Source organism: Perca fluviatilis, chromosome 23 (genome assembly GCF_010015445.1).
Source record: "Perca fluviatilis chromosome 23, GENO_Pfluv_1.0, whole genome shotgun sequence".
Lineage (NCBI taxonomy): Eukaryota > Metazoa > Chordata > Actinopteri > Perciformes > Percidae > Perca > Perca fluviatilis.
Window position 1 is genome coordinate 27,276,478 of NC_053134.1, and position 23,511 is coordinate 27,299,988.

The window sequence follows — 23,511 nt, forward strand, 5'->3', positions numbered from 1 at the left end:
TTAGCTGAGGATATCTTTAACATTAATTGTTGAAGGTCTATAGGATAAAAGCAGTCTAAGTATATGTCGAGACTAGTCTTTATTTCCTACACTCTGCGTTTAAAGGTGAACCGTTAGAAGTTGAGTGTAAAAGGTGATTAATTTTATCTCTAATTGTTGTAATTTTATCATTGAAGAAGCTCATGAAGTCATCACTACTCAGAGCTAGAGGAATAGATGGCTCAGTAGAGCTGTGGCTATCTGTCAGCCTGGCGACAGTGCTGAAAAAGAAACCTTGGGTTGTTCTTGTTTTCTTCTATTAGTGATGAGTAATAGTCTGATCTGGCCTTTCTTAGGGCCTTCCTATAGGTTTTGAGACTTTCTTGCCAATCCAAACCCGAGATTCTTCCACCTTGGTGGGAGCACGCCTTACATCTCGAGGGTTTGAGATTTGTTTTAATTTGCGAGTTTGGGAGTTATACCAAGGTGCTAGTTTCCTTTGCTTCATCATCTTCTTTTTCAGGGGAGCGACGGAGTCTAAGGTCGTCCGTAGGCATGTCGTAACACCGTCTACAAATGCATCAATTTGAGAGGGACTGAGGTTAACATACAGGTCCTCTGTTATATATGTAATTGTATTATTATTATTATTAATAATAAGTACGATGGACTGATGTGACAGTTGGGGGCGGCGGTAGGATTCTTTATTTTTATTTGGTTTTTAATTCATATGTGTATGTATGTAGGTGTGTATGTATATGTTTATGTGTATGTATGTATGCCTATGTATATATATGTGTGTATATATATATGTATGTATGTGTATATATATATATATAGATATGTGTGTGTGTGTGTATGTATGTATGTGTATATTTTTTTCCTTTTTAATTTATTCATTTTTATTTTTTTATTTAATTTTAATTTTTTTCTCTTTTTTATTTTATTTTTAATTTTTATATATTCTTTCTGCTATTTTTTTATTTAATGTTATTTATTTATATATATTTTTTTATTTTCATTTTTTTTCTTCCTCTTCTCAGCTTTAACTTTTTGGGGTAAGGACAGTCGTGCGCTATCTGAAGTCATTTTGGTTTGGATGGTGGTTTATTTCCTTCCTGTTCTGATATTTCTGTGAACACAGAGAGCACTTGTATGTTGGTTATGTTCTATTTTGATAAAAATTAATACAATCTATTTAAAAATAATAATAATAATAATAATAAGTACGATGAATAATAGTCATTGTACCGATTGCTGCTATTGCAGCACATTGGCACACTGAATAAATACAATGGAATATAATAAAGGTAGATTTTTGAAAACATTTCTCTTCATGTAACTTCATAAATCCTTGAAGGAAAAAAGCAAATGGATATTCTTTAAGAAAAACAGCACAATAAGTGAATATAAAAATTCCATTAAAATCATAACATTTACAAGACGTCTTACAATTAAAATCCAAAATGACATCCTTAACCAAAATGCTTAAATGGTGTTTATAGATTTTATTTACTGGAAAAAAAAACATTCAAATATAAAACATTTTAGACATGTACTCAATATAATTAGAAAAAAGAGAGAATGATCTGCCTTCATCTGAACAAGAGATGAAAGAAAGATGTTATAACATTATTAGAAAAGAAGAACAAGGATAGGAAGTTTCTTATTAATTCACATACAGGCATATATTGATAGCTACCACAGTTATGTCCAGAGTTTAGTTAGTTAAATAGGAGCATTTATTGTTCCAGAGATTCATGTTGAAGTAGGGAAAATGATTAGTGATGAATTATCAGTTCACACAGGAGAAATGCTTGCAATATTGTTGGCAGTACAGTACAGTGAATAGAGGAAGATCGTTAAGAGCAATCATTTTTTCAGACTCCAATCCATGTAGTGGCAAGTGTAAACCAAACCACGGCAGTATTGTAAAGTGCTGTCTAGGAAATCAGCTGTGTCTTTATCTATATGACTGAGAAAAAATCTGTTCCTGTGTGTGTGTGTGTGTGTGTGTGTGTGTGTGTGTGTGTGTGTGTGTGTGTGTGTGTGTGTGTGTGTGTGTGTGTTGTGTAAGGTTTGTTTAAAGCACAATAAGCAATCCATGTTGTTTAGTTGAAAACAGTCTAAGGGGAATGTTAAATTCCCTACTGTCAGGTTGCTCAAATTAGTCCCTTAAGACTCTCCAGCTGATCCAGAATGCTGCAGCGCATGCTCCGACAAGAACTAAGAAAAGAGATCATATTTATCCTGTATTAGCTTCTCTGCATTGGCTTCCTGTAAAATCCAGGATTGAATTTAAAATCCTTCTCCTGACCTACAAGGCTCTAAATGGTCAAGCACCATCCTATCCAGAAGAGCTCTTAGTACCTTATTGTCCCACTAGAACACTGTGCTCCGAGAATGCAGAGTTACTTGTGGAACCTAGAGTCTCTAAAAGTAGAATGGGAGCCAGAGCCTTCAGCTATCAGGCTCCTCTCCTCTGGAACCAGCTCCCAATCTGGGTTAGGGGGGCAGAAACTGTCACCGCATTTAAGAATGAACTTAAAACTCTCCTCTTTGATAAAGCTTATAGTTAGGGTGTGAGGAGTTGCAGCATCCGCCTAGCCCAGCCCACATGCTTCTCGTCATAGTCATCAGATTAATAATGTAACAAAAGTAGAGGGAGGCAGGCCAGTACAGCCCGATCCGGCAGGGGAGAGTTCTAAGCCCGACCAGGCTCCTCTCCTTAAACTGCCTGTCTCTCTTAGTTACGCTGTTATAGTTCTAGACTGCCGGGGGACTTCCTTCCTTTGACACACTGAGCTGCTCTCTCCTCTCCCTTTCTATTACCATTTGTGTGCATTCCGTCCCAGAAATGCTTGCTACTAACCTAGCACTGGGAAGTTTACTCCCCGGAGTCCTTATGTTTTTTCCCCCAGCGTATTTCCTTGGAGTACGTTGGCACCGAGATCTTGGTTGCAGCTGTCGCCGTGGTCCTGCTGCACTCCCTGCTAAGCTCAGCAGTGCCCTGCGATGTCCTGCTGAACCCTGCTACATCCTGCTACGTCCATCCATGCTCTGCTGTGCCGCGCTACATCCTGTAACGCCCTGCAGCGTTCCATTATTAATGTGACCATTATTGCCACTGTTCATCACCCCCCCAACCGGCACCGTCAGACACCGCCTACCAAGAGTCTGGGTCTGCCGAGGTTTCTTCCTAATAGGGAGTTTTTCCTCGCCACTGTCGCACTGCTTGCTCTTGGGGGAATTATTAGAATTGTTGGGGCTTTGTAAATTATAGCGTGTGGTCTAGACCTACTCTATCTGTAAAGTGTCTCAAGATAACTCTTGTTATGATTTGATACTATAAATAAAATTGAATTGAATTGAATTAAATTATAGTGTGGTTAAAACTCACTATTTACATTATTTTCAGTACTTGATTTACAGCTGATATGTGAAAAGACCCTAGATGCAAACATCAAGTCAAGTTTAAGTTTGTTCACGTTCCTGTTTGTAAAACTGCAGCATATTGAACAGCAAATGTTCACAGTAAAGACAAACGTTTTTGGTTGTCATTCAAAGCCACTCCACTACAGTGTTTGGGGTGTGTGTATGTGTGTGTGTGTGTGTGTGTGTGTGTGTGTGTGTGTGTGTGTGTGTGTGTGTGTGTGTGTGTGTGTGTGTGTGTGTGTGTGTGTGTGTGTGTGTGTGTGTGTGTGTGTGTGTGTGTGTATATGCTGCACTTCTGCTAAAACCTGCACACAAATAGAATACATTCACTCCCAGTCTGTTTGTTTACCATGTGACTTTGCTTCAGTGGTGTGTCTTCCGTCTCCATGACCACTAGAGCTGTCTAAACTGTACACAGGAAGCATGTGCGTGATTGTGTGCTTGAGGTCAGTTTCCTGTCCATTTCAAGAGATCTGCCTGTGTGTCAGTGTTTCCCACAGGTTGAGAATTTACTTGTGGTGGTGGGTTGCGCAGGATGTGATGAATGGGTTCAGTAATAAACTAGTCAAACAAAGGTTTATTTATTTAAAAGAAATGACTACATAAGATAATTAAGAAAAATAAATAACTATGATACAGATTTTTGATGTGCTTTAAAATGGTTGGTTTATCTGCCCATTGCTCATACTATATTTGTTGCACATTCTGCATTCAATCCATTCTTTCTTTTTTGGGGGGCATGTCCAGGCCCCCGTTGACAGGACAGCTGAAGAAATGAAAGGGGAGAGAGAGGGGGAATGACATGCAGCAAAGGGCCACTGGTCGGAGTCAAACCCGGGCCTGCTGTGTCGAGGAGTAAACCTCCACGTATGGGCGTCTGCTCTACCAACTGAGCCATCCAGGTGCCCAAGCCTTTGTTCTTTTCTTGTTAAACAGCTATTTTGTTTGTTTCTATATTTATTGTTTATTTCATATTAAAGGGATGGTTTAGAGTAATTTCACCCTAGGGTCTTTTGCTCCCTGACCTCGAGCCAAACACCCCCCCAGAAGCTTTTTTCCACTACAAAGCCCCTTTTTTCTAACATTGGTTGACTTAGCGCTATCAGCCGAATGGCTAAGTGCAGGCGCTAATGGAACCAAAGGTGTATCTCGTAAATTACCCCACTAATAATACCCAGAATGATACCAAACTTCTACACTAGTACAAATAGGTTCTGTACTCATAAAACAAGACATTGGAAAGTTTATAAAAAAAGAAGAAAAAAAAAAGAAAAAGTTTGTAAGTACACCAGGAGTTTATTTAAATAACACTTGCCAGATGGCTTCTGCTCTCTGCTGCTACCGCTACCGCGGCCGGTGAACTTCGGTAAAGATGTGAACTTCCGGGATCAATTACTCTACAGCGAAATGTTATTAAATCACAAACCACGCATCTTTCCTACCGTAGTAAGGTTAACAACGAGCTACAAACAAATTTTCATCAAAACGAGCCGTCCTCCAACCTGGAGAAATAACATTATTGGTCTCTATGAGCAGCCGGCGGTGAGACGGCAGTAAGACGAGTGCTTAGGGACCGTCTACAAACTACAACACAGACACAAAAATATTTATTAATTTAATGATTAAATAAGGTAGTGTCTCCAAACTTACCTCAATTATAACTTGTCTCCTGCTAGTTGTACTACAGCACTTACTTTTAAAAAAGAAGTTTGGAGACACTACTCATAACTACATACATAAGGTAACTTTCTTTTAAAACCAAATATCATATATTTAGTCTTAGAGGCAGATATTTGGAAGCCCCAAGTGTTCCCCCATTCCTCTACAAAAACTAACACTTTTTAAAACAAACTCTACATTACGGCCTCTTTCCAGATGGCTCTGTCATCTGCAAACAAAGACAGACCAGATCCTCTTTCTAATGTACCAAAGATATCATTTATCATTACATTAAATAAAACTGGACTTATAACACTACCCTGTGGGTTTCCATTCTCTATTTCTGCAGTCTTCGAGCTGACACTACCAACCATTGTATTGTTCTTTTCGTTAAAAAATCATTAATCCAATTAAACATTCGTCCCCTAACTCCCAAGTCAAACATTTTGATCATTAATTCCTCCTTCCACAACGAATCATATGCCTTAAAGAAAAACTTCACCGATTAGCATTAAGCTTTGTATCAGTAGAAACCTGGTAGTATTTTTGAATGACCATGCTTCCCTCCCTCATGTCCCCCTGAGAGGGGAGATCTCTGTATTGTGGGTCTGGAAAAAAGCCTCAGATGACGCAAAATGACGATTTTTGCGTCATCTGAGGTTTTTTTACCCAGAGGCAAAAGACTACAGCCTGTACTAGGACCCACTTCCGCATAGCCCAAAGGGGGTTGGACTGTCGGCTTTTTCCGGAGATTGCCGAGGAAAAAACGAGTGTCAGCCATCTTGAATCCTCGCTTAGCTTCTCAGTAGGAGCAGAAACAGTTCATCCCGACAAAAATTTTAGAACAACAATTATGTGCATTCAAACTACCACACACGTGTACCACCAGGATACATTGGAACACATCGGAGAATATGCAGGGCACTTTATTACAGACGCAATACTCCACACACTACGCCAGCTTTGCCTGCACGGAGACCAGCGGTGGTGCTCGATTCCTGTGGCCGGTAAAGTGACCTTATCAGCGGGGAGCGTTGAACGAGTGTGCCGGTGGAAAGCTAACGCTAGCCGGCCATCTGTTCACCAATCTTGCTTGCAAGTGTTCGCTCATTAAACAAACTGGACTACATCCAACTTCAACGAAACTCCCAACGTGAGTTCAGAGACTGCTGTGCTGTGTTTTTGTTGCTGTGGAAATATGGCTGTGGACAGTCCAGCCTGCTGCTCTGTCACCGGGTAAGACTACTAGTGGAGGTGGGCTGTGTTACCCCGGACTGCCTGTTGCAGAAATGGGGTGATTTGTATCCAACTAACTGCTAACTGCTGGTGGAGTTTGTGACTGTAAAATGCAGACAATTCTAGCTACATCGCCCGCCACGCTGGTACGGTTATGTTTATACTCGATGTTTATACCACAGCCCACCAAGAGCTAATGCTAGTAGCTATGTGTTAGCCTTCTTTTATTACATGGCTTGGTTGAATTCTAATGTAGAATGCGGTCTGTTATTTCTTGATAACAGACTGTTGCTAAGGATAACACACCGTTGCCATGCATAGCACAGCATTACCATGGACACAGTTCTTTTCACTCTGGCGCTATCAATCAATCCGCTGAAAGAAGTCCGGATAATGTATCAGCTGTGGCCAAAAAAAAGCATGTTTTAAATGTGTAACACCACTTGAGCCACGGTGAAACGTTTTTTCGTGTATATGGTTGAAATGACAATAAAACACACTTGTTGAGTTGATCGTCTCACTGTCTTTCTGTAAAGGGTAGGCGTGGCTTGGTAGTGGCTTCATACAGCAGCAAAGCAAGTGCATTCTGGGATTTGGTGTCTTTCATCCATATGAGCCAAAAACACATTTTCTGGCTTATCTCGGCCTAGAAGGCACCAATTTCAATTTTCTTTTCACATTTCTACTACATTAGTGACCCAATTTAAAGATATATTCAGCTTTCCAGCGGTGAAATTTCCCTTTAATATCCAAGAATACATACACTACTGTTTCCTTATTTCTAAATGCCCTTTTAATATCCTGATCCAAAACTGCCACTGACTCCACAGTGGACCTTCCATCCCTAAAGCCATTGTGGACATCAACAAAGAGTCCTCTGGTTTCTAAAAAATAAACTGTTGGTTACAATCCGCTCCATAATTTTACAGAGCACAGTTGTGAGCGCTATAGGGCTTTAAGATAGGGAGCACAACTGTATGTTTCCATTCCTTTGTTTAAAGTGATGCTGGAAATGACTCCGTCATTTCCAGGTTTGGATCCAGGTTTTTATCTCGTAAGTTACCCCACTAATAATGCCCGAAATGATACCAAACTTCTACACTAATACAAATAAAAAAATTGGAAAGTTTGTAAGTACACCAGGAGTTTATTTTAAATAACCCTTGCCTGCTGGCTTCTGCTCTCTGCTGCTACCGGCAGTAAGACGAGTGCTTAGGAACGTCTACAAATTACAACACCGAAAAGAGAGACAACAAAAATATTTATTAATTTAATGATTAAATAAGGTAATGTCTCCAAACTTACCTCAATTACAACTTGTCTCCTGCTAGTTGTACTACAGCACTTTTAAAAAATAAGTTAAATTAATAAATATTTTTGTGAAAGAAAACCAGCAGAGAACCTCAACTGATCACCACTTTCTCAGCATGTCAGTAACAGGAAGTTAGGTATTGTGATCATTAATCAGGAAGTAAAATGACCATGCCTCTGAGAGCTGGGCTGAATCTCATCCCCTTTATTTGATAGCTCCTTGACTCCTCGGTCCTCGGCTGAACCAGATGTTGTTCTGCCCTTCCTCGGTGAAGGCCGCCTCAAAGCTCTTATTTCGTCCCCGAGGACCAAGCATCGAGAGGGATCATCGAGGAGCTATAGGCGAAGACACACGAGAGCAGCCTTCCCGGAAACCGTGCAGCTGAAAGGGTTGCTAACTATTGATGGTCAAATGAAGCTTCATGAACCACTGTCTTTACATTCAGAGCTCACTAGATGGCGCTCTCTGTTCAACAAAGGGTTGAAAACCCACTGAATTGCCATTCCTTTAACCTTTTTCTTTGAACAGAGAGCGCCATCTAGTGAGCTCTGAATGTAAAGACAGCTTCATTTGACCATCACTATTGCTAACTCCGTCCATACAGCTGACGAATTCATGTGGCGCTTTAGAGGAAAGGACGTCTCATCCCTCTAAAACACATTTGAATGAATGAATGAATTTATTGGTCGTAACCAAAGGGTAGGGTCAGAAGCTTCAGCTTATATAAGGCCCCCCTCAATTGGTCGTTGCCTCTCTCCTCCCATGATTTCCTCGCGTCTCTCCCGGGCCTCGTCGGTGGGAGGGACTAAGACGCGAGGAAGGGAGGCAAGTGGAGGAGACAAGGATGCAACCTCTGCTGTTTTATTGAATCAGAGTTAACATCTGCATACATGTCATGCCTTTGGTATAGCATATTGATTGTTTTATTTTTATCTACAATTGCAGAGCATTATATTTGGGAAAATGCTGCATTTTGTGACCTTTGATGCTCGAAATGTATCAAGTTATTATTGTTTATAATTACACTGTTTCTAGGCCATTGGAAGTTCATAAAAGAAGTGTTACAATGAATAAATGAACAGATAATTCATTAAAAGGTAAAATATGTCATATTACTTTTGAAGTTAAATCTACAATAAATAGGGTAACAGTAAAAAGGAAAACAACAGGATTGAATTCATGTAAAAGATTGAGTTAATAATTACACAGTGTATACAGTATCTGTACATGTTTAAAGCAAGCATAGTATTGATTATGCTTTTTGTATGTTTCAGTTTTATGCTTTCCTTAAAATAAACCTGTGGACAAGGGATCAACTGTCTTCAGAGTCATGATGTTAGGAACGCGTTTATCGGGCTGTCAAGTTATATCCAGCACATATACTGAGGGCAGCACAGTAGGTCCCTACACATGTAAACGGCTCAGTCGGAATATTGTCTTTTTTGGAAGATGGGCAAAAAACTGAATATAATGTGCATGTTAACGTAGTCAATGTCAATCTGAATCTCTTAAATTAATCTCCACGTCTGCTGTCTGGCCTGGGCTAAGTCAGCATCACACAAACACGCCCTCATGTGTCATATCAGCATTGACCCTGTCCGTCAGCTAACCACGCCTACTTCTCTAAAGACCCTAAACTGATATCATATCACCACAGTTACTTATGGTGCGTTCTTTTTGTCCACCGAAGTCGTTTTACGAGTTGTTTTCCGGAGTTACGACCCGGAAGTTGCAAAAAGAACGCCCCCGAGGTCGTATTTACGACTCGTCAAGTCGTTTGAACTCAGAGGACCCCGAGGTCACTTTCAAAGATGGCTACGTCGTGCATCACACGTAGTAAACATTGTGGTTTTCTACAGTTTTAAGCACTTTTGTCTTTGTTGTAACCAAATGAAGAAGTCGTACACATAGCACTGTATACTGCTACCTATAGGCATGTCGCTACAGTCTTATTAGGAGTTAAATACCGCCTGATTAGTTATTTTGTAGCTTGTGCAGCTGAGACGCTCGGTTGCTATATGACAACAACGGCTTTAAGCCGAGCCTTGAGCAGAAAGCAGAGCAGTAGCCTAACGTTAACGTTAATCAAAACGTAATTTTCATGCATCAAACTGTGAAATATAGTTGTGTAATATGTCAATAACTGGGTGAATAGAATCCTAAATGTTACTAAAAATGTTACAAAAATCCATCTTTTCTCCAACTCGTAGTATTATGTGACAAAAAGAACGCAACAACCCACGGTAACTCGTTTTCCGACATGGATGTGACGTCACACTCGAGCTACTAGTTGCGATTACAAGACAAAAAGAACGCACTATTACATCTTATAAAGCTCTAGAAATGTAATATGGGTCAGTTGGTTGGTTGGTTCACCACTTTGGTCCAGAAATTAAAACAATAAGATTTGGTACCTCCAAGAGGGAGGATTGTAATCACTTTGGCAATTCCTTTGGGATAGCAGTAACTCAGTCCATAGGGACTTGGGTTGGGAACCAGAGGGTCGCTGGTTCAAGTCCCAGTATGGACCAAAGTACAGAGTGTGGATTGGTAGCTGGAGAGATGCCAGTTCACCTCCAGGGCACTGCCAGGTTCTCTTGAGCAAGGCACCGTACCCCCCCAACCGCTCAGGGCACTGGTCCAGCACTGGCAGCCCACTCACTGACATCTCTCCATTTGTGCATGAATAGGTCCTGAGCATGTCTGTGTGTATTTCAGACCTGTGTGTAGTGATTTCTAAAAAACAGAGTGTAAATTGTAATTTCCCCACTGGGGATCAATAAACAGTATAAATTAACTTTACATTTAGCCTCAAAATCAGGTACAAATCCTTATAGTTTATGGCCACATATCTGCTAAACATTACTATCAGCTTCAGCTTTGTGTTTAGTGTTACTTTTAAAATGTTAGCATTCAAAGTAAGATGGTGAACATTTTTCCATGTTCATCAGCATGTTTACATTGGCATTGTGAGCAGGTAAGGAAGGGATCAGCAACCTATTCTATAACGTGTGTCAATTTACAAAGACGAAGATGACCGGGGAGCCAGTGGTATTTGTTAAAGCTGGGGTATTTTTGCCTAACACTGGCAGTGTTAGGCAAAAATTCAAGTCAAGTGGACTCTGGCACCTCCTCCTGGCTCTGTTTTCAGGCTTTAGAAAATCTAGCCTGTGAAAGGAGACTTTGGCCAATCACAGGCCATTTCAGAGAGTGGAGGAGAACATTCCTATTGGCTGTTCTCCAAATGGCGATGTGCATGGTGAAAGTTCTGCTAATTGTGGGCAAAGGCTCAGGGCTGCAGCTAAATGCTAAACTATTAGATAATATACTTTATTGTCTTCCATCTATATACAGTACATTGAGGAAAGTAATTTTGTAAAAATCTAGTCCTAGAGTGGGCATTTGCTGTAAAAACATTTGGGAGAGCTGGTCTGCTGGGGTTAGCCTTTAGCCTAACACGAATATCGGAATATGTTAATGTGACACTGAGTTTTAGTGTGTTTATTTGTTCTATGTATATGATCTAGATCATTATCTAGAGACATCTACATTTTCTAAACATTATAAAATATGCCAATGAATGCATGTTATTTATCGCCTATAATTTAAAACAAAACAGAAATAGAAAGAATGTAGAGTTGTCTGAAAACTGTGTGTAAAATGCAAATTGAGATCTACAAATTGAAGAATTGTTCAACCAAATAATATTGAGACAAATCTACCTCCATACTAATGTAACCTGGAGCCTCGCACCTGCAGCAGAGAAGAGAAGCGGGCTACAGAGGCTAAGAGGTAAGCTCACTTATTTCCAACTCCACACCTCCAGATTTTTTTACTTTTCAAACTTGTAGTCGGCTCCAACTGACTCAAGTGAAATGTAGGAAAACCTGCTACACATGGAACAATGTTGAGTCCAGTGGAGTGTTTTTGCTAGACATTTGCAATTTTTTTCTGTCCAAGGACATTGTTTTCTTTGATTTTGTCTGTTCTGTTTGGTTGCAGGTGGAACAGGGGTGCAGCTCTGCATACCTAATTGTTGTAAATGGCCCCTGCTCTGAGTACCTGAGTTTGAAAGTCCCTGCTTCACCCTGCAGTACTCTCTCAGCCAGCAGTCTCTCAACACCACTTTGCACTTTTTCTTTTCTTATAGAATTGTTTATCCATCTTCATTCCTTCCTCCTGTTTTTTTCCCTTGAGCCAGGGTCATAACAGTAATATTAATAGTAATTACAGGTGTCAGGATTTTTATTTTAAATAGAAAATTGATTGAAATAAGCTATTGAAGCAGGATAAGAAGCAACAGATACAGTGAAGCTTATCAGCTGTTAGCATGCAGCTAAAGACACAGCGTAACGTTAGCTTACTGGTAGCCTACAGCTGCTCTTTCCAGACATCATGGCCACTGCAGGTTTCGGAAATGACGGAGAAACAACAGAACTGGAAAATCCTTCTGCTTCCCTTAAGTCACCGATGTGGCAACATTTTGCCTTCCCGTGAGTGAGTTATGGAAATAAACAACGAAGAAAAAGCATGTGGGCTTTGACAGGAATTCATGGATCTCGGTAAACTTATGGTGCTTTCAATTGCACTTCGTTAATTTGAAAAACTCAAACTGTTAGGTAAAGTACCCTTCTGCCATCTATTGACTCTTATCGTGGCGTTGCCGTCACTGCTGACAAAAAAGGTTTCAATCGAATTGAATTGTGGATTTGGAGAATCGAGACACTCCTAATAGTAATAACTCCAAACAACATTTAATAAAACATATACTTTTATTCTTCTTGGTGCAAGTAAGCCATTGCACTAGTCACGTCATTTTCATTCCATTGTCATTCCACAACAAAATTCATTCACAATAAACATCACTGTCAACAAAACCACAACAAGCAACCAAACAGCCATCTTCAGAGGTTATGGTATTCATGAAGCCACAAGCTCAACTCCTCACACAGGAGTAGACACACTAGCTTATTATACTTGCAGAAGGCTCGCAACATCAGGTCTTAAGGGCTTTTCACAGGGGGAGCGGCTCTTTGCCTGCGTAGTCACGTGGATCCTCGGGGTCTCACTGCGCTCCTCATAGTACATGTCTATATACGCGTTGTTTTCAAGGATGGGATCGCCCCGCTTCCCGGCAACGCACGCTAGTGAGCTCGCCACCAGTTTCTCTTCACTGACCAATGACGAGCAAAGAAAACAGTCCACACCCTCCTACAATCGCGATGGCCGCAGCTGATCGGACGTCACGTGGGGCTGGCTGCTCCCGAATTTCCAAACCGACCATAATGTTGACTCATTTGGAATACAATCTCGTATTTTATGAAAATAGTTCATCGAAACGTGTTTCTGAAAACATTTCAAGCGAGAAACAAGCCGTGCAGTTGCTGAATCTGTCCTCATTTCAGATCGATTTTGAACGGTCAGTTTAAAAGATTTTGGTCAGCTTTTGAGAGGAGTAGAGCCGAGCCGGCCGCTCAACATTTGCATAAAGTTGGCTGGATTCAACTTTGAAAATGAGGAGCGGGCGACTCGACGCCCTGCTTATCCAAAGTCTCCGCGACGCTACCAGAATGTATTGCACGGCTTCTCCCATAGACATGAATGGGAAGTGGGGAAATGACGCCGACAATGGACACACATCTTCAGGTGAACATACAGGCGAACAACGCTCTGCGAGTAAACGCCCGCGGTGATCAATGTGTGACCATGGGGATTCTGTGCACTAGTGTATCCCTGTAGTACAACTGAATGAGATTAGCTGACTGTGTTATCATATATCCCTAATCACAGGTTGTATTATAACAAATAGTGGCAATCCTAGTCTTTTCTAACCACGGATTGTTATTGTAGGTAGCTAAAGTTAGCTAAATTAGCATATAGTCATAATAATGAATGTTACCTGATAAATCCAATCTTGTGCCGAAGCTCTGACAAGCAAAACGCCCGCTGTCTATGTCCTGATAATTTTTAGTTTAGTTTTATATTTTAGTGAACTCACTAGGGGAAAAGTTCAACAAAGTTCAACTTGCAGCGGACGAGCACGAACGCAACATTTTCAAGGGATTCCTGCCCGCACGCATCTCATTTCAAATGAATTACGAGGCGTGACAATTGCTCCCCGTGTGAAAAGGCCTTCACACTGTAGCCAGTTCTAGAAATGGTGGTCAGATGAACATAATATAGTTTTATATCTGAAGAGAAAGCACATGTTATGAATCTCATTACATTTCTCATATAATCTTTACAGATGTTTGCATTTGTAAGACTCTATACGCTGATATACTTCAAAAGAGAGTGGAGTTAATCTTGTGTCAAGCTATTCCCTTGTTTTGTAACAATCATTTCAATTCAATGGTCCACTTACTAGCTTTTCAGAGCTTTCAACCATATCTCTTCGAATGAATGGAGCCGTCTACTGACTCTTGGTCGATGACACGGTTTCTGTGTGTGTGACCGGGTGTCACCTGACTACATCTGAGCAAACTCCACTCACTGCAGAAGTCTTTGAGATGCGGTTGAAAGTTCGGAAAGCTACAAAGTGTACCGTTGAGCTGAGATAATTTTGTCACACACACTGTTTCCATGCTCATTCCCTTCATAATAATAAGTTTCCACACACTTTCACTGCACAAATGGAAATACATGAAAAGTTCTCACAGAGGACTGAATTACAATCTATGATTAAGTGCCATATAGATAATGTCTTCACATGAACCAAAAAAAGAAATCAATCAAACACAAATGTCTGAAGCACATGTGAATGTAAAGCCAATGCAGACAGGGTAACACATGGAGCTCCCAGTGGTCTTCAACCAGCCATTCTCCTCTCCTTACCTCAGGAAAGGCTTCTGGACTGTGGCTTGACTGGTCTCTTTGACTCCAGCACACTTGGTCCACCTGTGTTCACCCTCCTCCTCTGCTCTCAATCAGGCCGGTCATCCTGGTAACCAGGTCAAGTCGGTTTTATCCAGCAGCCTGGTGGCTGGTGTTTGGACTACAGAGAGATAGGGCTGTGCCCTGCTCCCCTGATCTGTGCCCAGGATGGTACAGTGTCTGGGGAACCGTGGTGGTCTATGCTCCCCCTGTCAGTCTCCTCTCCAGCCGGTCCAGCTTGGCCAGATTCTCCTTCAGAAGTTTGGAGCTGGGGCTCAGAAGCAGGGCTCGCTGGTAGTACATCCTGGCTGCTGCATAGTCTCCCTACACACACACACACACACACACACACACACACACACACACATTACAAACAATATACGTGTGCACATAACATATCGTTTTTGTATTATTCCGAAAAAATATAGATATTCCGACTAAGCTGTTTACAAGGCTAATGAAAGAGAATATTCCACTAAGTGGCGGACTTATTGGACCGTGCGAACACAACGTCCCTCTTTCATTCCTTCAACCAGCTTCTTGAAAAGGTCGCCGTAGCGATGTGTGCGCATAATCCAAAAACCTGTTATTCAAGTCTTTGATAATGTTTAAAAGTAGCTGAGTTTCTCCTTTTCGGGTCTGCAGCCTTGCAAACTGTTGGCTGGTTGGTTTGTGTACAGCAACCATGGCAACGCACAGATCGGACCATACTCTGGCATGCAAATATATGCTTTGGGAAAAATATGATCTATAAAACTCTTGAAGAGGCGCATGAAGACCTGGTAAAACATGATTTTTGACTAATAACAATATGGACGACAGTCAGTGAAATGATTTGATCTACTATTGAAACTTCTAGAATCTTTTACTGCGATAATTATGAACTATTTCTGTTGTATCCCTATTTATTCAAATACCAGCAAGAATACGGGGTAAATATTGGAAATATAATCAATGCAAGGTCTGGCAAGGCTAGAGTTACATGGAATATAGTCTATATCCTTGACGTTCCACTTCCGGGATTGCTCCGGTGGTTTAAAGAAATGGCAATAAACCAGAGCACGTTTTTCTCCCATCCCAGAATGCTGTGTGGACTAGCCAGACCCTCCTCCGCTCCGCAGCGTGTGGATGGTCTGGCAAAGCGAGACTACACGGATTATGGACAAGGGACGGGAAATGAGTCCTTATATTAAGTGTTGTTTATCCACTTATGGTGTATTTGTCAGTGTTATTTTTATGTTGTGTCATGGTAATGTCAGAGGAACAGAGTACATTGTTTAAAATGAGCAAAAGAATCACTTGTAAAATGAGTTATGTGAAAAATGGGACTGCCTATTGAGACTATATCATGAAATGTCAATAAAATATCACACAAAGTTAAACGTTTTAAAATACTTTCACATTTGTAATGTTCGGCATGTGGTATTGCTATAATACAAAAATCCCATTTAATGAAGATGAATCCTTCAAATGAAAACAGAGGGTTTTTTTCTGGCTACGGTAATAGTGCCTCAAGAGATTTTGATTGCAAAAACTACCCAATTAAACTGCTAAAAGTAATTTCTCACAAAGAAGGGAGATAAAAGAATTGCAGCAGCTCAGCCCAGTGTTGACCGGTCCTAAGGGTCATAATTCATATTCTAGGATTAACTATTTATTATTGGCTACACAGATGGTGGGAAATGTGATACATTCTAAAATCCACAATATAGTTCTATCAACCCATTCCCCTATCTCTGAAGTAAATCAAACCAAACAATTGACACTAAATAACTCACTCCTGTGAGATGAAAAATGTCACTTTAAATATGGAGTCAGTATTATCAATTCCTATGGTATAGAAAACATCTAAGGCCACATGTAGGGGATGGATAATTAGTTAGCTAACAGCTAAAAGAAGGAGAAGAATTGGACAAAAAAACTTGGTAAAAGAAGATCTTAACAAGCTGGAAAAGAGATGTGAGAGAACCAGTTAATCACATATTAAGGGACTCTGTTACCTTGCAGAGCACAATTGCAAGGAACAATTCATCAAGAAACCACATTTGCATTGTTTATACTTAAAAGAAAAAAAAATTGGCAATGAGGTTAAAACAAATAGAATCCAGATATGTAATATTCCACTATTAATCCAAATATGACAATATTCAGAATTTGATACAGGTCATGTAAACAGGGACGCTGTGTTTGAAAAAAAATTTGTCTTTGAAAATTTTGTATTTTTGCACGGCTACATGTAAACGGGAATATTAGTGGACCATTCATTTTCATTAGCCATGTAAAAAGCGGAATATTATGTGCATGTTGAAAATTTCTTTATTTGGAGTAACCCCTGGAGGTGCATGGAAACATAGTCATGTAATGGACCAACTATACAAGATCGAAAACAATTTTTTTTTTAAATGTTTTAAAACTTACTTACATAAGAAATGACATGAATCATAGAGTCATTTTAATTTTAATGAACCTCACAACTTTTTTTGTGGTAAATGCTTAGATGGGGACAAAAATAAACTGGAGGAATATATATTACAGATACAGAGGTAAAAACCGTAAAGACACGGTAGGACATCTGGAGAACATGGATCGGAGTATGGAGTTCTATAATGTGTTTTCAGGATGTTTTAACTCCTTTTCTTACAATGTATATATATATATATATATATATATATATATATATATATTGTTCTTTGCAATTGTGCTCTGCAAAGTAACACAGAGTCCCTTAATATGTGATTATCTGGTTCTCTCTCTCTCTCTCTCTCTCTCTCTCTCTCTCTATATATATATATATATATATATATATATATATATATATATATATATATATGTGTGTATCAAGCAATGCCTGTCAGCATTCAAACAGCTGTAACCTCAACAATACCAAAGCCTGGCAAAGATTATATGCACATGAGTCATTTTAGGCCTCTCAGTCTGCTTAATAATAGTCTCGCATTTCCAGACCTTCCTCCACAGCGCTTTGGAGGAGGGTCTGGCTAGTCTACACAGCATTCCAGGATGGAAGAAAAATGTGCTCTGGTTTATTGGCATTTCTTTAAAACAATCAGTATCGTCTTGGGCAGTGCTAAGCGCTGGACAGAACCACGGTGCCTCTGCTAAATAGTCTCAGGAAGGAACTTGTTTTGGTGGAACATGTGTACGTTCAAAAGTAGTTTTAGTCGTGCAACAGAAAACTCCGATTGGACAGATAGTCTAGCTAGCTGTCTGGATTTACCCTGCAGAGATCTGAGGAGCAGTTGACCATAGTCCTCACAAATCCACCGGAGGTTAGAACACCAACACAAAGGAAGAGGAAGGGGACGGACATCCGGACGAAATGAGGGACATTCGGCGGAATTTCCGGCAGCACCGGAACAATCCCGGAAGTGGAATGGATTGCAATGATATCCTAAGAAAGTATATTTATATATTTTATTCTATAACCTCTGACGTAGCACACATACCAACGTGTCCTTGTATTGTGTGTTTTCTTCTTTGTAATTCAAATGTAAATAAAAAAGAAAAGAAGTGAACTGACGTTTGCTACCTTAATGTGCTGAATCCCTCCCATGTTCATCCAGGCCTGGGACTGGTCAGGTTTGAGTTCGACAGCCAGCTTGTAGCTCTAGCGGGGAGAGAACAAAAAGAGACTGGTCAGTGTCATATTGGATCACATCCTTCCACTCAAGGAACAGCAGCAGGTTGGAAGTGTCTGAAGATAGATCTAGGCCCAGTTCAGGAGTGAAATTCAAATCTCTCACATGTGGTCGGATTCGAAATGAGAAGGTAAGATGAGAGCAAGGTTATTATAGTTTGGCATTTTTCATAAGTTTTTATTTCGTTTTCAACTTTTGTTTTCAAATTCAGTTTAGTTTGAATTAGTTTTTAAAGCGGGTTTGCTAGTTTAGTTCATTTTTTTGAAAAAGCTTAGTTTTAGTTTAGTTTTTATTAGTTTTAGTGTTAGTTTTAGTCTTTTTTTGTCATATGGGTTATTTGTCAGAGGCAAAATTCAAAAAGGTCAGAAAAAGTATTAAAAACTCAACAAAAACATCATACAATTTTAGAAATATGTATTGACAATGTATTCAAGACCAGTACATATAATGTACATTAGAACTGGGCAATATATTGATATTATATCAATATCGTGATATGAGACTAGATATTGTCTTAGATTTTGGATATCGTAATATGACATAAGTCTTGTCTTTTCCTGGTTTTAAAGGCTACATTACAGTAATGTATGTAGTAATGTTATTTTCTGAACTTACCAGACTGTTGTAGCTGTTCTATTATTTGCCTTTACCCACTTAGTCACTATATCCACATTACTGATGATTATTTATCAAAAATCTCATTGTGTAAATATTTTGTGAAAGCACCAATAGTCAACACTACAATATCGTATTATTGATGTATTTGGTCAAAAATATCGTGATATTTGATTTTCTCCTTATCGCCCAGCCCTAATTTATGACATATGGTCATAAATATGTAAACAGTCTACACAAGACGCCGCCGTAAGTACAAAATGTGTAAGTGTGCCAGGAAAAAACTTATAGCATATAGCAATAGACTAAAGAGCAGCTATCTCACGGCGAGAGTAGGGCTGAACGATGAATCATTTTCAAATTGATATCGAGATTTAAAAGAATGTGATTAGCTAATCGTGAAGACCACGATTAATCAAACAAAATGTAGTTGAATGTTTGGTGTAACATTTGGTTTAACATTTTTTATTCCTCTTTTTATTAATATATTTACTCTTCAAATCCTGTGACCTCACTGCAGCACAAATATTCTAATAGCCCAGGTTTTCCTGAAAAAAATGATGTTCATAGATTGACTATGGACAACAGGGTTGTTTTTTAGAAAATAAAACCAGACAGACCAGAGGTTGTGAAATTTGATTGGTCCAGAGTATCACTTGGCTGCCTGTACCTACTTTCCCAGCCCTTGTCACATGACCAATTAATGTTCCCATGGTGACTATCCAAAATTCTGATACCATGGAATTATATATTTCTTTAAGTTGCAGACTGAGCCTATAGAAAATGCGTATTGAATTCAGATATACAATGTGTTTAAATAAAAACAAGTGAAACTAATAATTAATGTGAGCAGAATTACATTATGTTCTATCCTATCCAATATTTCCTGTATTTCAAAGCCGATTTTCTATGCTTTATTCTGATAAAAATGACCACCCCCACCACCCGGAGCTTTTGCACAATGTCACAGCAGATGATTTTGGTAAAGTAATGAGCATGCAATGATAGAGAAATAATCTGCATTATTGTCAATGCTTGTAACAGTAACTCCCACCCCTGAATCAACAGAGAGTATAGTATTAATTTACATATTAATCACATTATTGACTTAATTATTATTCATGTTATTAGCTACAGCTGTGTTTACATGGCTGTAACACAGTGAGACCACAATGGAAAAGATGAGAGCTTTTTACAATTTCATACTATAGGGAGCTGAACTTGGAGTGCACTGGAATGATTCTGGCACAGCAGGAAAGCACAGGTGTAATTAATATGATTATTGATAGCTGCATACCATTGAGATATGCCATTCCAAAGCATACCAGTACTGTGCATGATGGCTCATTGGTACAGCTTACTGTGTACAATGCATCTCTCCTTGTTTTTATACAAGGTTAATGTTTAAATGTGCCGTGTCCCTGTATAAATAAAATGACATTACATAACTGATGGAACCATGGTCTCATTAATGAGAATTCCTGCTATGACAAGTCAAAATGTCGATTAAGACATTAGAAAAATTGTAAGACTTCCTGGAAAGTTCACTGTGGTGTGAAAAATGGTGCAGCATGCTATGTCAAGGTGAAATCCATTCGTTCAAAAAGCTACGAAAAGTTAAGCACTGTAATTCGTAAGCATTCCACATTTTTTTTGCTGTATGCACCACAGTGACAGCCGATGTATTAGAACGCGGCTGACAGCTGGTTAAAACACAGGACTTCAAGCCAGGGAGCGGAGTTCGCTTACTAGGGGAAACTGGACTTTCACCCAGGAAATGCATGTTCCTTATCATACGGACCCGTTCATGAGAATGCGTTGGAAATCCAATACATTCATGGTGAAAGCCCAGCAGAGCAGTGATAACACACCAAGGATTACAGTGTGCATCATTAACCTTTATTTTCAACCATTGCTTTTAGTGTTCTCTGGAAATGATTCTGAGACAGAGGAAACACACCACTGAGAAACACACCGCTGAATTCATTCACAGTAGTGCGGTGCGGTTACAAACATGCTTGTTTGGAATTGGGAAGAGGAATTGGGAATTGGAATTTGGATTACTTGGCCTCCTGTATTGCTGATTGTATCTTTCTCCAGAACCATTGTAGGCCTACTGCGAAAATAACTCACGGGGAGACCCCAAAGCACTAAATATGCAACTAACTGTATACTACTGCCTTACTGTGTTCAGAGGGAAACATTGTACTACTACATTTACCTGACAGAGAGCGTTGCAGATTAAGATTCTACTCACAAAATATCACAAATGAAATATGATGCAATATTATTTATTAAACTATCCAGCACGCTGAGAATGCCTCTCATTTTGCTTTACCTAAACATTTGCAGCAGAACTTGTACTCTGCGGTCACAGGTGGTTTTACTATACAGCTAGTGAATGTGTGTTTTTTTTGTAATATGTTTTTTATAAAACTCCACCCACATGTTGCAGCGTGGTTCAATCAGGCGCTGTTCGTATGCGGCTCGTGTAGAGATAAAAACTGCCCGAGAAATGTGCACAACCACTGATAACAATACAACTGGAGAGCACAACAGGAACATGCAGCCAGCGAAGAGCCATGAAGCGTAGATTTGTGCCCTATCAGGCGCCTGGCTGCGTGTGCGTCCCTCTGTCTGTCCTCCAGTCTGTCTCTGTGTACCTGATGATCCCATGTCTCACTCTAGACACAGCTGAGAAGTCAAGTGTTTTATTTTGAAATTTGTTTTATTTTGTAAAGTATCTGGCGGTGCTGTGGCCTTCCTGTAAGTGATTATCTACCTGACTTGACACATTCCCCCGCGGCTTGCGGAGATGCTGAAATGATTGCTACAGCGTGTGCCGCCGGCAACAAAACAACGTGCTGCAGAGGCCAAGAGCCTGGGCGTTCAGCTTACATGTGTTTGTGTTCCCTATTTCATCATGTGCATCAGTTTTAGACGGGTGATCAGTTTTGGGCATGACACTAGTAGCCGGTGAACCGCCGTCAATTAGTCTTGTAGCGATATAGCAACTCTTCGCCCCAGCTGCTGTAGCCTACTGCGCATGTGTGGGGACACAGAGATTTCCCGATTTATATTGAAATATGTTCCTCCTTAATGTCAAGGGGTCAACAGAGTAGGGGTGGGGCTGTGTCAACAAATTATTATAAACACGCATGTTGGTCTATAGCAGGGCTGCCCAATTTGGGGCCCGCGGCCAACTTTGGCCTGCACACAGTTTTTTTTGGCCCGCGCTCTGGTCAGAATTTCATTCTGTCTCAACGTTCTATTAACTCAAAGACTGGCTGCAGTTCACTATCTGGCTACAGTTTAACATTGGTTTAGATTGGGCAATAGAGGGGCGAAAACCAAAAGCGGACTAAACAAGCGTACCGAGACCTGCTTGAAGAAGTGGTCTCGGTACGCTTTCAATCCAACTCTGGAGCGGTTCGTTTGTGGTGAGAACGTGATGCGTACTCGAACCGCACCAACTACTATACACACTCCTCCAGTCTGAGCTAGTGTCTCCTGTAGTCAGGTGTGTTTAGCAGTCTGAGCTGATGTCTCCTGTAGTCAGGTGTGTTTAGCAGTCTGAGCTGATGTCTCCTGTAGTCAGGTGTGTTTAGCAGTCTGAGCTGATGTCTCCTGTAGTCAGGTGTGTTTAGCAGTCTGAGCTGATGTCTCCTGTAGTCAGGTGTGTTTAGCAGTCTGAGCTGATGTCTCCTGTAGTCTGCGATGAAGCAGAGCAGCAAACTGTAGCAGCTTGCAGTGTATCTATCACAGAAATAGACAGCGGTCAAGCTGCCGTCCGTCACTCGTATCTCCGTGGTAACACCAGCCGCCGCTAAAGTTGGAGACAGCCGCCGGCGGAGCAGAGCGAAGTCTCGGTGAGCAGAGCAGATGTAGTAATGTCTCTCGTGAAACAATGTCTGATCATTTTAATGAAATGTGCTGGTTTGACCATGGAGATGCAAGAAATATGCATTAGTCCAGAACACAGGACCTTCTTTTTGTTTACTTTCTTGCTCCCACCCCCAGCCACATCCGACCAATAAGAGGAGTTGACGTTCCTGTGGGATTTGTAATGGTGCATTTTGGTACACTTGGATTTTTCCAGGTGTGAAACCAAACCAAACCAAACCGACCGAGGGCAAATCGCTCCGAGTTTACTATCTCCAACTGATTAGGACCAAAGCTAACGAACTACAGGTGTGAAAACTCTCACTTCGATGACATTCTCACTCTGTCAGTAAGTTGGCTGGAACCTGATATTGAGGGACTTTTGAAAAGCAAAGACAGGCTTCATGTCTCCCACTGATATTCCAACTGATAAACAGTTGTAATGTATGTCGAGGGGCATGTTCTGCCCTGAATTGTTGTAATGATTAATCAAATCTATTTGTATTAATAAATAGTGTTTATTTATTACTTATGAATATGTATTGTGTTATTCCTTAATATGTGTTCAACTTTATGATTTATGATATGCAAATATGCAAAACATTTCAATTTAAAGGCCCACAACTTGAACGTTTAGTTTTGGCCCGCGGCCCTCCAGCCTGATTCATTTTTGGCCCTTGAAGGGGAAGAATTTGGGCACCCCTGGTCTATAGGTTAATTTGCATAGAAATTCACACTCCGCTAATGACTTCGCTAGCTAGCAGTCTTAGGTAAAAGGTGCTGAATTTTAGAGGAGCGGCTTGTCTAAAATGAGCTGGTCCACCTTGAAGGTTAGTCTACTGTGAGCCTGTGCCTGAGTTGTTG

General features: G+C 40.3%; 1 protein-coding gene across 1 annotated transcript in view; it reads right to left on the minus strand.

Moving 5' to 3' along the window:
- Positions 1–12,374: 12,374 nt before the first annotated feature.
- tmtc1 (transmembrane O-mannosyltransferase targeting cadherins 1) overlaps positions 12,375–23,511 on the minus strand; it is a 188,051-nt gene continuing 176,914 nt past the window's right edge. The window contains exons 18-19 of the mRNA XM_039791008.1: positions 18,042–18,119; positions 12,375–14,818 (exon numbers count right to left, since the gene is read on the minus strand). Of these exons, the coding sequence (XP_039646942.1) occupies positions 14,693–14,818; positions 18,042–18,119 (204 nt within the window). The 3' untranslated portion in view covers positions 12,375–14,692. The remainder of the gene's footprint in view (positions 14,819–18,041; positions 18,120–23,511) is intronic.